General features: G+C 44.0%; 2 protein-coding genes across 8 annotated transcripts in view; one reads left to right on the top strand and one right to left on the bottom strand.

Annotated features, from left to right (window-relative positions):
- The window catches only part of acss3 (acyl-CoA synthetase short chain family member 3), a gene marked incomplete at its 5' end in the record, with an annotated part of 32,892 nt that extends 22,295 nt beyond the window's left edge, over positions 1-10,597 (top strand). The window contains 7 exons of the mRNA XM_079236114.1: positions 6,971-7,066; positions 7,269-7,332; positions 8,359-8,440; positions 8,654-8,776; positions 8,873-8,972; positions 9,165-9,340; positions 9,713-10,597. Of these exons, the coding sequence (XP_079092240.1) occupies positions 6,971-7,066; positions 7,269-7,332; positions 8,359-8,440; positions 8,654-8,776; positions 8,873-8,972; positions 9,165-9,340; positions 9,713-9,796 (725 nt within the window). The 3' untranslated portion in view covers positions 9,797-10,597. The remainder of the gene's footprint in view (positions 1-6,970; positions 7,067-7,268; positions 7,333-8,358; positions 8,441-8,653; positions 8,777-8,872; positions 8,973-9,164; positions 9,341-9,712) is intronic.
- A 1,935-nt stretch (positions 10,598-12,532) lies between these two features.
- ppfia2 (PTPRF interacting protein alpha 2) overlaps positions 12,533-18,019 on the bottom strand; it is a gene marked incomplete at both ends in the record, with an annotated part of 127,496 nt that continues 122,009 nt past the window's right edge. For 4 of the 7 annotated variants that reach the window (XM_079236006.1, XM_079236004.1, XM_079236005.1 and 1 more), the window contains 9 exons: positions 12,533-12,591; positions 13,979-14,035; positions 14,204-14,360; positions 15,281-15,349; positions 15,861-16,036; positions 16,147-16,244; positions 16,387-16,562; positions 16,716-16,748; positions 17,723-17,785. In XM_079236006.1, coding sequence (XP_079092132.1) covers positions 12,533-12,591; positions 13,979-14,035; positions 14,204-14,360; positions 15,281-15,349; positions 15,861-16,036; positions 16,147-16,244; positions 16,387-16,562; positions 16,716-16,748; positions 17,723-17,785 — 888 coding nt within the window. The remainder of the gene's footprint in view (positions 12,592-13,978; positions 14,036-14,203; positions 14,361-15,280; positions 15,350-15,860; positions 16,037-16,146; positions 16,245-16,386; positions 16,563-16,715; positions 16,749-17,722; positions 17,786-18,019) is intronic. The other 3 variants (XM_079236008.1, XM_079236007.1, XM_079236009.1) reach the window with 2 other exon arrangements.

Consider the following 18,019-nt stretch of genomic DNA (forward strand, 5'->3'; position numbering starts at 1 on the left):
ATAATAATACGTGCGCTATTTTAAGAGCCAAGTGCCATTGGCGGAGGGGGGGGGGGGCGTGATGATCAAGGTTGCTGATGTCACTGGTGTTGCCTGGCAACAAATGTGTGTTTCCAGTTGGCAGGGTTTGGCTGCATCGCCAGCGAGCGGATGGACTTACAGGAGTGTTTTAGGTCTCTCTCTGTTTGTCTTTGTTTCTCCGAGTCTCTCTGACGGACAGCAGAACGGCATTACCAATAAAAAGTCAACTGGACCTCTTCAAAGCACCCCGTCTTGTCAAATAAATTGAAGAATTGACAAATGCATTACTGGCACAGACTGGTTTTCCACACCTCCTCCTCCTGCTCATGGATGAAAAAGTCAGACTCTCTCAGAGTCTGTGAAGGGCAGTTTTTATAGCCTCCTTGAAATCCTTATCCTCTCACTGGTGAAAAACAGAAGCTTTTCACAGCCCGGCGTTCACTCACTCGGCACAGAGAGAACAATACACTGAATTAGGGGGTTAATGAGGACTCGTAACCTGAAACCACTAAGCTCAACAGGAATGCTGCTCCCACCATGTTGATTTGAATCTGAATACATCACCTGCAGGGATACCTTTTCATAATTAGCTCCTTTGTGGTCAATTTAACATATTGTTCTCTTCAATAGAGAAGATAACGCCGAAGACCTAAATAAGAGATATGGGCACCATATTATGTATTTAATAGCTGCATTTAGCCGTAAGGTGTTTTTATAATAATACGATTAAAGTAGGTTGGACTTGAATACAAGAAAGTTAAGTTTTATATAGTACAGTGTATTTGCATCGAGACGTTTAATTGTTTGGCCTTAAAGTGCATATTTGTCTTAAAGGTGCTAATTCAAAATTTAGAGCATTAATGTGGTGGGGGAAAAACTATTTGCGATGTAAAGATCTCGTATAGTAACGTCTACCTGAGTAGAAAATTAAGTCGCTCTTCCTCTGTGCGTGTTGACGGCACAGCAGTCGCCATGTTGAGAGCTGTGTGGAGTCAACCCCGCAATCCTAGATATGCTCTGCATTTCAAATTCAGCTCCTTTAACTGTAAGTAAAAAAACTTCACCTTTTTTATTGGTGTTTTGTCCCACCTTTTTCTCTGCATAGACAGATACCTCAGCTTCTCCTTTAAAAAAAAGAGAAAAGAAATTAGACTACAGTTTAATTAAAGTAAAATGATCCCTCACTCCTGTCACCCTCGTGCTCGGTTGCCCACCTTTGGGAGATGCTCGGGAGCCTCGTCTTTGTGTCTCACTTGGTCTCATTACGTTGCTGCAGAGACGGTAGCGCAGATGTCACAGCTCCTGTAATTACATATCCGAGAGCTGAGCTGTCACGTTTGTGTTACCTGGGTTGTTTACTTAGGAGGGAGGCTGCTGCTGGCAACGCCTCTCTAACCGTCTCACATTCCTTCCAAGCCGTTATAGTCTTTGTCTGCTGAGGTAAGGCACAAGAAGTGGTCCCACATTAGCAAGTTAAGTAGTGCATTTGTATTCATAAACTTTGGCTCTGAGCAAATGAGGCGAGCTGCCTGAAAAGTGCACTGATAGTGAAGAGGGTTGGAATGGTTTTAGCTGATGGAATGAAGTTGTCCCTTGAGGAGTCCGACTTGTAAATGGGAGTGTGTGTCTGTGTGTGCGTTATATGTTATTGCTCATCTCGTTTTCATGTCTCTTTGGTGGGCAGCATCAGCAGCCTTCTGTAACCTACACCGACTCCCCCGTGCATTTGACTTTCTCTTTCCCTCCCTTTCCCTTTTCTTCGCTTGTTATTTTTCTTCATTTTAACATTGAGCCCCATCAGAGCTGCTCGGCCAACCGGCCCTTTTTGGTTTCTTTCATGTGCAGACTGCCAGTGGCGGTCTGAGTCTGAGACGTTTCAGTGGTCTTGTTCAACACCGACCTCCTCGCAGAACTAATCCCAGAAGTTTGGGATGAGATTTGGTCGTCAAATCCTTCTTGGACCCAAAAGAGAAACGGCAGGGAGGTTTAACGCAACCCCCATGTTTACACAGATTGCATTGGAATTCTGATTACATTTTTCACAGTGTTTTCCTCACACTACCGTTTTGTATGAGTTCTATGGATTCTTGTTTTTGTCTGAAGGAAGCAAAATTTGTTGTAAACCAAAACAAGAAAAAAAGGGACATAAACAATGCTGCTCTCATCCTCCTTCGCCACATCAGCGTTTCAGCTGACCTTTGGGTTAGCCATCTTGTTAAGCTCCTGAAAGAGTTACCCCAGCAACCACGCATCACCAGGACAGCCGTAAGCTCTGCTGTGCGTATGGATGATGTACAGGAAGCATCCGCAAGTCTATTTCTGACAGTTGTTGTGTAAACTATCAGTGACAAGTGCCTTTTGTGTGCGTGTGTGTTATATCGGCTACTGTTGGAGTTAGCTCCCATGCTCTGCTTCCCAGAACTCCGTGTCGTTGCTAACTTATGTTTGTACTTTCCGCTGTTGCGGGAACAATAATGCAGAAGCCCAATTAGGAGGAAGGAATAGAAGTTCAATATTCCTGCTCCATTTTGGTCCCCATGGCACTTTAGAGTTCATGAAAAACGTGTGAAAGTAAAAACTAACTGCACCACATTTAAAAAGAAAATCAAAATTCTGGTATAATTGTGTCTCTCTCTTGTTTAAGAATGTTTTGTCACATGACATTGTGCATTTATGCCACATTGATTAATGTGTAGAGATGTAGGAAACCAACACTAATTCTTCCACTCGTAACTAATCAAAGTTTTTAAGCCCATGTTGCGTCATCTAGAGCTGGTCCATTGATGTCCCTCATGTTCGATGTGAAGGCCTTACAGGCGGAGCGGATTGGCACGGTGACATTGTGCAAGGAGAAGACAGGTATTTCATCTGTTTCAAAACCAAGTGGAGCGTTAGAGGTGTTGCTGAGAATAGAGTGCGCAGGATCAGAGAGCCATCTTTGTTTTTGCTGAGCAGCAGCACCCCCGTCGCCCTCAAGCTACTAGTAATGAGCACGGCTATTCACTAGCGCCAAAGCAGCGTATTGCTCATCCCGCTCTTCCTCCGCCTCCTCCTCCCCCTCACTCAGCCCATTCATCACACTCAAAATGCCTCTCACTGGCCGAGCTCATCTCCAACAGGTCGAAGGAAGATTGATTTGTTTGTGTACAGAGGCAAAGGGAGAGCGAGGGAGCAAACAAAAAGGGAAAGACAGTGATGGGAGTAGACGAACACTGATTCCGAGGGGTGTGCTCTTTTTTTTTTTTTTTTTTGCCTCTGTGTGTGTGCCGAAGACTCGCACCACCAGTCATTCAGACAAACGGATACACAACCACACAGCGTGAGTGAGTGTGTGTGTGATTGACTCCATCTCACAGATGATGTTTTCTCTCCTCCTCACTCCACTCTAGCATTCACTCACCTGTCTCAGCCGGCGCCGTTTGCCTTTCATATCCAGCATATTTAATCTCCTGCGCACAATGCGACCAGAATAGCAGCAGCGGAAGTATTTCATCTGTTTTTGACTCAATGACTTGTTTTCTTTCTTTTTCATCTCGACCCCTAAATAGACACAGTTGTGAAAGATTGTTTTCCCTATGGGAAGATGTTGCCTGAAGATACGGTTGAGTTATGGGGAGATCAATAGTGCTGGAGCTGTCAATAGTCCCATCACTTCTACGTATATAGAGACACTGTCTACTGAAGTAAGGATACCATTCAAATACCCGTCCAGGTAATCAAAATGTTGCAATCATTTGTGCATCTTTCATCTCTGAGGAAAGAGGTGTAGGAATGTAGATGAACTGCTGTGTTTTGATCTGTTGACGCCTTCATATTGTGGGCTGAGGAAGGAACCCTCTGCGTTCTTGGCAAACATCTGACTCAGCTTTTGGAAACGGAGTTCTGCTCTTGTCAGTTTACCATCTCTCCTCTCCATGTGAGGAGAAAAATGTTGTTTTCGAGCAATTTAGTGAGAGAACTTTCATTGAGATCGCTTTGCTTCGTAAATGGTTTGATTTCGCGCCTGAAAGCTGTCCAGCCGCTTCACCTCCTCTCCCCTGTGTGCCTGGTAAAAATGTCACGGTCCAATTATATTGTCTTTTTTCATTTGGGTTTTGAATTTACTCGCCCAGGGCCTGAGTCACCGCCAGCGAGGCCTGGCTCCTGCTGTAAACAGCCGGGTTAAACACTCCACTCACGCCGACACGGCTCAGCGGTCGAGGCGAGCCCTAATCGACGGGCCATTCAGTCGAGCTCTTAAAGGACCCTCACGGCGCCCTTCAGGGTCAGGCGGATATATTGGTTTGCCAATATTGGCTCGTTGATAAGATAATGTCATCTAGGTCGATTGTGTTTTCGCACGCAATTTACTTTCCATATTAATATCTATTTATCTTCAATCACTCTGTGATTATTATTTTTTTGCACAAAATACTCAATGCTGACCTCGACTAACAAGTCTCTAAACGCTTCAACTGAAGACAATCTCCCTGGTTTGAAAAGCTAAAAGTGTAAAACAATTATAGAGTTTAAAAGAAACCTGCAAAGCAGAACCAATCCAAAGTCCGGGGGGCGCCGCTTCATATTGGGTTTATAAAACTGTTGTTGCGGGAACGCATGCACAGAACTGCTGTTCAAAGTTAGAAAAATATAAATTATCTCTGAGCTCTCCCTCCGCAATAGACGGCTTCAGAACGTGACCCGTGGTCGCAGATCTTAACAGCAGGTTTCAACCAATAACCACAAAAGTAGATAAGCGGTCTTGATTGGCATTTCCCAAATCCAGGTCGTAGGTTTGTGAGCGGCTGCTCTCGCTGGCGTTCTTGCAACAACTTTGCATTCCTAAATCTGAACATTCTGTACACTGATCCTTGAAATCCCACGGCGTGCATCTTTTTACCTTCATGGATCTGCTGCAACTTTCTTTCCCCTTTTGCTCTAGTTCCGTTCAGATTACATACATGTTGCAGCGCGAGGAGGGGAACGCAAAGGCTGTGATTGGTCAGCAGGGGGTCTGTCATCACGCTGCTCTCTGACCAGGTGGAATACAGAAAAACTCCTCTTTTCTTTTTTTGTATCATCGGTGCTGAACGCTGTCTCTGCTGACACTGATGGGCTTTGAACCCTGCAGGGAGTGGCGAACCTGCCACTGATGAATGAGGCGTACATGGTTGCCAGTTCAGAGGTTGGGAAATGTATTCAACTCTTGCATCCCCCCTGTCTGCCCTCTCTTCGTTTGATAACTTAATCCCCTCCTCAACCAACAGCAACCTCCTGCCCCTGAGCTTGTGTCTTTGAATCCTGCTGTGCCGAAGTTGGAGGCTGGTCTTTAGACATTTACATTTGTTTGATTAGTCTCTTCCAGTTAGTGTGTGTGTGTGTGTGTGTGTGTCCTGTTTGTGCATGCATGTGCATTTGGAAATATGTGTAAAAATAGTTAGTGTTCTTTCTTTCTTGTTGAGGAAGTTTCTATCATTTTGTCTTGGTCCCTGTCGACTTCATGACCCATACGTTCCCTCGGGGTTCTACCTGAGAGAGATTTCCTTTTTCCCCAGAGAACTTGCTTACTTGTCGGTATCTCATGGATTATTCGTGTGGGTCCCTGTTTTGGTCCATACCGCTCCACTGAATGTGACTGACAGCCGTGAAGTCCTGCGTTGCCGCCGCTCTCCCTCAAGATTTAATGAGGAACAGCGCTGTACTAACCGAGCTGTCATTTGCATAGCGCGCCTGCTATCTAGAATGTTTTTCCATCGGCCTTCGCCCTCTCAGAAGACGAGTCACTTCTGCCACCAGCACTGCCACTGACTGCATATTTTAGTGATTGGAACTGTATCCGCCCCCCTCCCCGCCTGCAATCACTGATCAGATTCAAGTTTTGTGCACCTTGCTGCATGCATTTGCATATTAACAGTCGAAAATGCCAAGACACTCGTGGCTGCAACACCTCAAGCACAATACATGACAGAGACATCAGACAGAGGAGATGATCTCATTACCTTTTGGAAAAGCTTGTGCATAAATTTGGCACGTAAGGTTATTTAACTGCCCTTTGTTGTCAAAAAGCCCAAAAGCGTTATTCTGTAGTCACATGTCTGATCTAATGTTTAATTGATGAGCCAATCAAGCTCTCAGCCCTGTCTTAAAGATCCATATATCCCGCTGTGCAAACAGCATGCGCTTATAGGGAGTGAAAAACACGAGTAAACGGGCAGATAAATGTGTAGTAGAGAAATTATGAAGTCATTGTGTTGAATGATATTTTGTGTCGTCTGTCACCCGTTATGTGCAACATACTGTTTCGTGTACTGTGACGCTGTAGAACTAGACAGCTTGATCCGGCTGGTGGGCGGAGCTTATGGTTCTGGCTGGACTCTCTTCAACGTGGAAGTCGGTTGACAAACTTTCTCGCATAACAAATACGACTGTTTATTTTCTTCGTCTTGAGCTCGGGCAGAGGGAAACGCGACGGACAGAGAAAAGCGTTCCGCTGCATCTTTGCTTCAGTATTTCTGCCGAGAAACTGACAAAAAAAAGCCAGTGTTTCTTCAGATAGTGTTTTAAAATGTGCTCAGTTTGTCACAGGGCAGATGCTGATCTTGGGCTGCTCTGCTGGGCTGTTATTTCTGATATAGTTTTGCTCACTGAGCCGCATCAGCTGGGTCAGTCCTTCTCGGGGTGGGATAATGGGGCTGACAAACAGGCAGGCCTTTGCTCTGTGTGCAGCACAGCTGAGGAGAGCCCATAGGAGCTGTCACAGTTCTGCATAATGTAGGTTAAAGACGCTCGCAGAAGCGAGGCAATGCCACACAAGCGCTTTTGATGAGAACACCATCAGAAGGTCTAACATTTGCACGATAAAGCCGAAAACGCCGAGGCTGCGTCATCGCAGATCTGGAGCTACTTGTGCTTTGACTGAAACTTTGTCGGTCTCCCGCATGACTGAGTCTGCATGTCTCTCTCTCATCAGAAACCGGCTCAGCCATCACCTCCTCGTGCATCGGTCTGGGGAACTCACTCACGCCACCTGCAGGTCAGGCTGGCAAACCTGTTCCAGGTTACAATGGTAAGACTTTTCTGCTCATTGTGCTGATGTCAGAATCGCTGCCCCTCAATTGCAGCTCAACCCCAAAAAACTCATATGCATTAAAAGTAGCGACTGCCTTTCAGTCCCTTTCAGAGCGTTTCATATTTTTGCTCCTCCAGTTCGCCAGTGGGGTGCTGCACCGTCTCTGAATATGAATTTCTTGCTCTTCCCTCTCCACCAGTCAGCGTGATCGACGATGACATGCAGGAGGTGAAGCCGAGAACCCTGGGAAATATTGTGGTGAGGTAAGCTGAGCGAACTTGTCCGTGTAAGAGAAGAAAGTTAAAGCGACGACTGAGCTGCTGTCACTTTCGCAGAAAACTCTCTAATTGAATTTAAACTCTAAATCTTTTCCTCATTTATCTCAGTGATCCACTGCAGCGTGTCTGTTTAAGTTAGAGCTGCCTGCGCAAAGTGGACTTCACCAAAAGCTCCAGCAGCCAAGCCTCAGCCCTTTGCGCCGCCTTATCTTCCATTCTGCTACCTATCCGTTATCACTCTCCTTCTCCATGTCCCGGTTCTCTGCAACTGCTAGTATTGACTCACGGCCAACTCGGGGGATTTCCAAGGAATTCACATGTACTGTGAGCACTGGCGTAGCCACAGGTGGAGCTGTAAACAGACGGGAACAGCTGTGCTGCTATATTTTACTTCTAGTAGCCAGAAAGTCTGTCACCACGGCTTCATAAAATCATAATCAAGAGTGAACTCATTGTAGTGTGTTATGGCTTCTAAGCACTGTGTGTGTATGTGTGTGTGTGTGTATATATGTTTTATTATTATTACATTTTTCAAATAATATTGTAAGAATATGTGCGGATTGAGTTGCACTTATAAACAGCTCAAATCATTCAGTTTTACATCCACTTTCAGCATCAGAAATATGATTTTTGTGTGTGTGTGTGTGTGTTATCACTCCTTTCAGAGAAATGAATCTATGCGGAGGCATGTTTAGGGTTCAAACTTGGGAAATGGGATCATCTCGGTCAAGAAGGGGGATTACTGATAGTCTTTGGATAAACAAAGACTGAGTAACTGAACTGTGTGTGTGTGTGTGTGTGTGTGTGTGTGTGTGTGTGTCTCAGTCTAGACGGTTATCTATTGCTTTATTGGGTAAAATCTGATGGACTCTTCTTAACGCTCATTGAATTTAACACGTTTAAACACTTAACTGTCATTTTCATAGACCTTTATGACAGAGGCAAAGGGTTAAAGAGAAAATATTGTAATGTAACTAAACTTACATTTTTAAAACACCATTGTCCCCTCAGACCACCCTTACCTCCTGGTGCGGCGTTGTCACTGTGGCAGAACCAGGATCTGTTCAAGGAGCTCTACTTCACCAAGTTCCCAGTAAGACGTGTCATCATTTACTCACATTTGTTGGACATGAAATAATTTGCACAGCTGTCTGATTCGATAAAGAACAATTATTTGTGTGTGTTCATGTCATTGGCTCGGTGTGTGGTGAAAGGTCGCCCTCTGGTGTTGAAATCTTTAATTGCAGAGCCACTTGTCTTTCTGCAGTCACACAGAGACCTCATCGTTTTTTATTTCCACCATCAGGGTTATTACGACACCATGGACGCAGGTTTCGTGGATGAGGAGGGTTTCCTCTACATCATGTCCCGGTCTGATGATGTCATCAACGTGGCAGGCCACAGGCTGTCAGCTGGAGCGTTGGAAGAGGTAGGAGAGTGATTACAGAGCAGGTCACACACACAAAGGTTTTCCCAACTGTTCTTTGTGGTATTATGATGTGTGTGTGATATGTGTGTGTTGCAGTCAGTGATGCAGCACCCTGCAATTGGAGACTGTGCTGTGGTGGGTATGGAGGACGCCCTGAAGGGTGTTGTCCCCTTGGCCCTGTGTGTGCTCAAGAATGGTGAGGAATGGCAGATGCACAGTGTAGCATGAACTGAAGTAATACAAAGATCTTGGGTGTCGATGTTCCTTTTTTTTTTGGTGCTTCTACCTTCATGAGGTCGGATAACTTGCCCACAAAATAAAGACATTGAATTGCAGTTGGTATTAAAACTGCGTGTGCTTGTTCGCATCATGCGCTTTGTTTTCTCAGGTGTGCAGAAAAGCGAAGAGGAGATCATAAAGGAGATGGTGAAGCTTGTGAGAGACACTATCGGACCGGTGGCTGCTTTTAAGAAAGTGCTTTTTGTCCAAGGATTGCCGAAAACGCGCTCTGGCAAGATCCCTCGCTCCTCTTTAGCGAACCTCGTCAACGGCAAGCCTTACAAGGTACGAGTAGGACTTTCCTCATACTATACTATTTTTATTATTTTACAACTTTTGTTTAATATTATATGTATTAGAATTATGTATATATATATTTTTTTTTTATATAAAAAGGGTATATTCTAAAATGTCATTTTTGATAACGCAATACACGTTGATTTTTTTCTTTACATAATATACTATTTTTGACATTATTACTTTGACGATTTTTTTTTTACATGCTGATGTTTTTTAGTCATGCTTTTCTATTACTTTTTATAAATGAGCTTTTTTTTTTACATAATATACTTTGTTTTTTTAATAATTAAATAATTGCTTTGATTAGCTTTTGGTTTCTTTGTATTATAATATAATAAGGAACTATTGTCCTTCCAGATCACTCCCACCATCGAGGACCCAGGAGTGTTCAAAGACATTGAGAGGCGGGTAGAAAAAGCCCTGAGAGTTCGTGGAGCTTGAACTTGATAAAAAAAAAAGCCAAGCTCGAATACATCTTGGCAAAAACAAACTCACTCCCTTTCCTCGGCAAGTTGTGTGCAGCTATGTTCATGCAGTGTACCGCTGCTGCAGATGGGAACTCCAAGTAGAGGTAGAAATTAGAAATTGTAATTTTAAATTGAAGGCAGACGTCGATGTCAGTAAGTTTTACAGCATGTGCCAAATCCATGAAGCACGGCCAATAATTCCATGTAATCTGAATAATGTTAAACGGTACTGGACTTGAAGGCTTTTATTATTAATGAGCAGAGCCATTACATGTGTATGAACGAATTATGAATGGGAAAATAATGAAGGCAGTTCATTCACTGACAGTATTTTTTTTTTTTTTTATTGACAATGAAAATTTGCTTGCTCACCACTTACTTTTGACCAAAGGTACAAGTAATAAATAAAATAAAAATAAAAAAATGGGCACAAAATAAAACTATTCATTATTCGTGCAGATTGAAGATGTAAAAACTCAAATGAAAAGCGTAAAACTTTGTATGAGCCGTCGATCAGAAATAACTCAAAGACAGATAACAGGGCCGTACAGTAGGTTACCCTGGAAACTCTGACGGGAACAAAGAGTTAACAGTTACACCAACGTGAGTCACAGCAAGCAACAGGTTTGTCTTTAAATGTCACCTCACTTCAACATGGTCATATACACTCTACGCACACTATGAGCTAAAGCAGTCTGTCTTTCAGTTATTTCCTCTGTTCTGTGTCTGGAGGGGAGAGAAGGCCAGCTTGGCTGAGTGTTTGTCCTTTTTTGTGTTTGTGTATCTCCTGACAGAACATACAGTACAACAATTGACAGTTTCTACGAATGTCATCCTGCTTTTTTTTTTTTTTTTTTTTGTTCTCTGAGAAGAAGTTTTGTCGGAGAGTAATGTAAATCTGTTTTCTTGGCTACTAAATAGTCCGTTTGAGTTGATGCGGTTGTATCAAAGTGCTTGTCATGTTGTTCCAGTGCGTCGACGTGTCCTCTTAAAATGTTCCTTTTTATGACGGCGAATCCATAAGAAAGGATGATGGAGTTGGTTGGGCTCGGAGTGGTTTGTACACCACTAGAGGGCAGATTTTCACACGTCTCTTCCTCTCTATGGCGCAGCACAGGTGTATCCTCATCATCATCAGCACAATGAAAAAATAAAACCATATGTACAAAATGATCTAGAGATGGTGGGGTAATATGGAGACAGTTTAAAGAGCAGCATATATTAATCTATGGACCACTACATGAGGTGGCAGGGAACAATTTTTTTTTTGCACAAACTCTGAATATCTTTTTATACATAGATCAGATGTGTGTATATATTAAAAAATGGCATATTTATTTACAGATAACCTACACATCTCCTGTAGAAGAAATACACAGTACGTTATGCTTTCGACAAGTTACTGTACATGTAAAAGGTAAAAATGGTGACAACAGGGCAGCCTGCAGACAGTTTAGCACCGGCATCTGGTGCCCACGTTATAGGGAGGGGGAGTCGGGTCAGAGAGGAGAGCAGGGCTTCTTGGCAGTGCGTGTCATCAGAATGGTTTGTTCCTCGGCAGGTTGGCCTGTCCAGCAGCTCCAGTGGGTGTTTCTAGTCAGAACTGTACCTGAGGGGAAGCAGAATGAGTCGTTTTTAATGAGGTACCGTGAAGCGGATGAGTTTTCTATTATAGACCGGATTTAAAAACAACAACTTGAGATTGGTGTGGTGGGTGTATGTTACAACCTTTCGGAACTGTGATCTCCAAATTCATACTGTTTGAGGGTTTTGGAAACAATATACAAAAAGTTGAGTCAGAAATCAAGGAAGTCGCAAATGCTGCATTCATTGTGACGTCTTCCAGCAGCGGAAGAAAAAGAAATACTCAGACCGCTCTACAACCCTTTGCTCCTCTCGCTGAACTAGGATGTCGATTTTTGTGTTGTGTGGGAGTACTTGAAGGCCTTAGAAGTCACAGTATAAAAACAAGTCATAGAAAGTCATAGCCTAGCGTGTCAAAAGTTTCTAAATAAGTCATAGTATAGCGTGTCAAAAATAAAATGTAAAAGTCACAGTTTAACGTGGCGAAAAAAGTCACAGTACAGCGCACCAAAGTAAAAAATGTCATGGTATAGCATGTCGGAATAAGTCGTTTAGTATATAAAAAAAAAATAGAGAAGTCATAGCCGAGCGTGTGGAAAAAAACTTTTGAAATAAGTCATATATCGTATGTCAAAGAAAGTTAAAAAAAAAAAAGCCATATGTTGAAATAAGTCATAGTATAAGGTGGCACAAAACCCCATAAAAGTCATGATATTGCATGTCAGAAGTTTACTTATGGACTAGAACTGTTCTACAGGAAGTAGTAATGAGTCTCCTGTCTTCACGCTACAGTCTTCTCATCTTGCATCAGCTTGTCACTGTTGTTGTTCATCCTCGTTATAACCGTCTGTGTGAAAGACACTGACCTCATCGTTTATTTGAAGCTTGGAGCAGAGCATGACTCATCGGTTTATTTTGGACGGACATTAATCGGTACGATAAGGTGGCTCGCTGCTAGCCCTGCCGGCTCCTACCACCTTCTCGCAGCTTCTTGGCAAAAACACTGCACGCAAGTCGCCGAGTCGTTGAAAACCAAAACCCCCCCCCCAAAAAAGAAGAAGCTGTGTATTGAACCGAGTGTTGTGTTACATACAGCGTACAGTTTAAGGTCCCTCTCTTCCGCCAATCAGCAGGAGTAGGTTCTCACCGTGGAGCTGTCCAGCCGCTGCACTGTTGAGGGTCCGACTGTACGGGGAGACAACGAAAGAGACATGTTTTTTAAGCCTAAATATGAAAAGCTCCTCATCAGACTGAGAAGGAAACATTCCTCCACTGTGTCAAACACCTTAAACACACGATTAGACGTCCTCAACGAGTGAGATCACAAGCAAAGCGCTTCTCTCTCGTACTTGTTAGCGTCACCCTCGAGAGGAGAAAGCCATGTATCGCACACTCAAAGGAAGTCTCCGTTTTTGAGCGCATTGAGGACGTCACAGACCGGGGAGGACAGAGTCGAGACAGAGGAACACGGGACGACTGTTTCAGTGTCACTGGGAACACCGACACCTTGTTAGAGGAGAACACCGGGCAAAATCCGAGCAGCGGGATGGTTTTCCGTTCATGTATCGCAACTCGGGCGGCGTCCTTTGTAAAGACGCGGTTGCCGATGCACTCGGCATCCCTTTAAACGATCGTCTCCAGCTCATTACAACTCGGGTCTCTGAGCAGGCGCTTTAGTTTAGTTTGCTCAGTCAAACTAAACTAAAGCTGAGCTCATGCCATTGAAAGCTTGAGTTGATATCGTTTTGGCCATCGGTGCAATTGGCACGCGTAACTTTGAACTACGTCGAGTCAATTGCTAAGACCTGGGTATAAATACATACATATGTATGAAGGGAAAAAAAAACATGAACAGCCAGAAGTTGGAAAGACTATTTAAGACGTGTGTAGGAAGAGAAAATAAATGCAAACCGCACCATTTTTGTCCAAACTGTTCGTTATACACCTCCAAATTAAATGGTTTGGATAATCTGGATGAATAGTTTTACGAACTGTCTGACTGTGACATGATCTGAACATTTACTTAAATACTTAAAAAAAACGATGGCCAAAACTTCAAAAGCAAGAACCGAGTTGTAATAACCCCGGAATGACCCTTTAATGAAAGCCCATTCCAGCCGGTGTTCTCGCTTAACAGCAGAGGGATGAGGGATGACGCAAACTGTCAGTTTGAGTTCTTGCGACATCGAGGACGTACCCATGTAAACCTCCTGATTCAGGCCAACTTACATAGCACCGCTCGCTCCAGCCACCTTTTGGTTTTACTGTAACGTCAAGGGGTCACACCAGCAAGCCCAGAACTTGACACCCTCTCTTTTACAACCAGGGTGACTAAACACGACTATTTCTTTTGTGCCACTTTACAGAACACCCCCACCCTTGGGAGTTGGCTATCAAGAGACTCGAGAGTAAGAGAGAGAGGCGAGGGCGAGAGACCACAAAGAAAAGGGGGAGAGATAACAGCCGGACAGTGGTTTGGCAGAGACCATGTGACGAGGAGGGAGTATATGTAGAATAATAAAGACACGCAGGGGCCAACAAGCCCAGAACCCTCGGAGGGGACATAGCTGACCTTGAAACCAATCCAAATACATGTCGTCAGGACTGTCGTCCAGCGCCTCATAGAGGACTGCAGAGCAGCCGTCACAGAGTCGGAGAGAACAAGAGACATGGTCACAACACAGCAGGGGGCTCAGGCGTGCTGCTTTTGGTCCGCCAGTGCAGCAGGTGGCTTTAACCTGTTTTAACGTCTACCAATGGATAGAGGTGACTTGAGGTGCAGCGGCGGGGGACTTACCCTCGGGTGGCAATCTTCGGGAGTGACCGGACGAGGTGGTGAGACGGAATCCAGCAGGGAGCGTGTCTGCTGACCCGGGCATCATACTTATACCGTGACAGTCTCGCGGCTGGAACTGCCTCCTCCACGATGGCCCCCGGAAGTCTTTGTCGTCACACTGATGGATGGAGGAATATCAAGGCAAGTTTATTTGTACAGCACATTTAAAGAACTAGGAGATTCAAAGTGCTTCACATAAAGCCATTAAAAGCATCAAAACATGTTGCAGAAGAAAACAAGATTAAAAAAAACAATTAAGAACATTCATTAAAACATTAAAAACAGTCAAAAAGCAAAAAATAGAAGACAAGTTACAGTGCAGTTTAAGAAATAAAATGCAGTAGTGAGATGCAGAACTTGATTAATATCGTTGAATCTGGTTCAATTAAAGGCAACAGCTAACAGAAACATCTTCAATCTGGATTTAAAGGAGCTGAGGGTCTCAGCAGATCTGCAGCTTCAGTAACTTATTTTTTTTTTAAGGCCCCAAACTGTAAAACTTAAATATACATTAAATAATAATAGCTCATCAGTCATGCAGGGAAAACACTTCACTTTCACCGTGTTAAAGAAACCAAAGTCATCGATTTTCTCCGTTACCTCAGGGGGGAGATGACGCATGGTCTTATCTTGCAAATAGTTTTAAGTTTAAAACATTAATATAAAAAGCTAATTGTCTACACCGCTGCACTAAAATAAATTCCCCTTTCTGGCTTTGCTAGTGCAGACTTGTCGCATTGTTTGTTTACTAGATGCATCGTAATCACATCATCAGTCTGGGACAATTAAATCGACAGTTTGTGCTTTCGGTGCATCGACGACGGGGCAGCTTCATTTACCCTTAAGAACCATAATTAAAGATCTTTAAAAATAATCTCTGATTTGACAACACGAGCTAATTAATTATGTTTGACAATCTTGACTATGAATAGGGTCGGTAAGAGCGTGTTATTGTTGCGAGGGCTGTTGAAAAGACTGATAAGCTTTGTTCGTCACGACATTAATATGCTGACATTCACGGATAATGGTTGAGCCCACCTCATCCAGTCTCCTGTCGGTTCCCAGCGCCAGCATGTTATTGTACTCTCGCTCCAGAATCTGACGTGCCTGAAGAAAAAAACAAAAACAAACACATTCTGGTTTTCACAAAGCCGGTTATTTTTAGCAGAATGGCTGCTGACACATGACGTTATTTGCGCTGCACATCCATTTTGTTTACCTTTTTTTTTTATTTTTTTTTTTATAGATGAGATGAGCAGAGAAAATTCACAGGGCGAACTGCCAGAGTGACAGTTGGCAAATCTGCATGTTCTGATTTATGTTGGACCAGCTTTCTGAAGGCCGGTGCCAACATGCCTCTACTTTTGGACTGACGCTGGTGACGGATGATACTTCTTCCCATATTCAGCACCTTTTAATTGCCTTAACTTTGGCATATTAAACATGAAAGTCAAACCGCCGATCTTCTGATCGAAGGAAGTGTGGAAAAGTGATATACCGACTGTGTGTTTTCAGACCAGACATCGCTGAAGGACATCCGATTTCTTTTTGGCTAACCTTAATTTGAATTCCAAACAGTTGCTTGTCGCTTTCAGAGTTTTAAAAGTCGCTGGAGTACCTGAGTGTTTTGGTTGGGGATCTGGAGGAGCAGCGCCAGACTGCTGTAGTCAAAGTTGTCGTCCAAGGCGACCAGAGCTCCGTGTACACCGCTCTCAAACAGGATGTTGGCGTAATCCCTCAGGCCGATGCTCTGCACCCAGCGGATGACCCGCTCGTTACTCCACACCAGAACGTCTACGCACACACAAATAAACACATAAAGCTCACCTTCATCTCTTATTCATTTGTAGCATCTTGCTATGGTTTGTTAAGCTGTTTTTATTTAGTATTTTTTCTGCACTTGCCTCGCATTTCATGCTGACTGTGCTCCCTGCGCCTCTCCAGTTCCTTCCTGTCGTAGTTGAGCTTCTTCAGACCCATGATCCCATACTGTAAACTCGTTCTGGGGGTTAGAAAATCACACATATACATAGTCATGTGACGGAAAGAGCTACAGAAACAGATGAAAACCATTCCCAGTCTCAAGTTTGACATATAATCTATGAAATCTATGACTGATGATGCAGGTGAGAGGAGTCCAGTACCTGTGGAAGCTGTCCACCATTTTGAGCTGCACCCTCAGGTCCTTCTTGGTGAGGTGGTCCAGCATGCGCGCGTCCACCAGGCACTCCATGAAGTAGCTGCGGTACTGAGGTAGTCCGAGACTAGGCAGCCACTCGTTCCCTATCCACTCGTGGTTCATGTCACCATAAGCTAGAGTCTGATGGAAAAGGTCATCGGTCATTCAGAAGCTCACAAAAGCGACTGACGCGGATACGCGTTCATATCGGCCGCTAAGATTGAACCTGTAATAAACAACCTTTTAATGAGTACCTAAATGCGAGAACGACAACAACAGTGGGGTTTCCCTTACCTGTGCCCAGCTGCCCTCCTCAGAGTCAGACTTCTGATTTGAAACAAGGAAAAGGAAAAAAAAGTTAATTTACGACAGGAAATGAAGGTCCTCTGGGATCTGATTGCTCCTGCAGCTGCACACAAACACTACTTAAAATGCGACTGCTGAGAAAGGCTTAATTAAGCCAACAAAGTGCACGCTGAATGAATAAAGGAAACGGACAATTAAAGCAGTGCCTATTATATCTAGAAAATCTATCTACATACGCTTTTTGTTGACTTTAGTCGTAGTGCTCCTACGTCTAAGAGGAGAGAGTTTATTTTTGCTAACCCTTTTTTACAAACCATCACTAATGACGAGAATATGGTAAAACGCTTGTGGAAGTTACTGCTTTTTGCCCTCAGCTGTGACCTGGCAGTTTGCATTTAGTTTGGAAAAAGGTTGCTGATGGGTGAACAATGCTGTCTTAAAAAAATGATACAAGATTGTCTGTAAGCGTTGTGCAGGTCCTGAAGTCAGAGATGAAGAAATGGGAAATATTCCAGTTATTTATTCTACTAATTAAAATGAAATGATCACAATGTATTACCTTCATTCCATGGCACACAATGAAACATCTACCACACAACACAAATACTTTTGAATAGTCTCACAATGAAGTCGAAGTTCAACTCCCTCTGCACAACAGATCTCGAGAGTTCTTATGCTGCATTTTAGCATCCAGCTTGATCTCCGGCAGACTCGCCTCCAGACCCGTCGAAGCTAAAAGCTGTTAAACAACTTTTAGAGATCTGGTGTGTTGGGAGTTTGTGGGTGGTGTGACCAGATATAAACAATATCTTTCACAATGGAAATGAACTAGAGCCATCATCGGCGACAAAAGGCTTCAGGTAAAGGGGTTAAGTGGGTTCTCCATCCGTCCCCAACCAGGTCTCTCATCATTCAACCTCCGCTCTCACACCGGACGCACATGACTGACAGAGAAAGGAAAAAGGGTGACGGACAAAGGACGCAAGGGGACTGACCGTTTTGGAAGGAGCAGCCATGGTCTCCATCTCCTCATGGGTCACCCATACATTGCCTGACGCCTACAGGGGGCGGAGCCCAAGAGACAGAGCAGCAGCAGCAGCAGCAGCAGGGTTGGTAGTAGAGGTCCGGTAGGAGGGGCAAGCAGTGTTAAAGAAGAAGAGCAGCACCACTGTAAGCCAATAGTGTTATAGCATCACAGTCAGATCATGAACTGGCCCCCGAACCCGCCAGGGGTCAAGGGGGCACACGAAGAGGACAACAACACAAGTACAGCACAGAACGTCACGTTTAGG

Source organism: Taurulus bubalis, assembly GCF_910589615.1.
Source record: "Taurulus bubalis genome assembly, chromosome: 20".
Lineage (NCBI taxonomy): Eukaryota > Metazoa > Chordata > Actinopteri > Perciformes > Cottidae > Taurulus > Taurulus bubalis.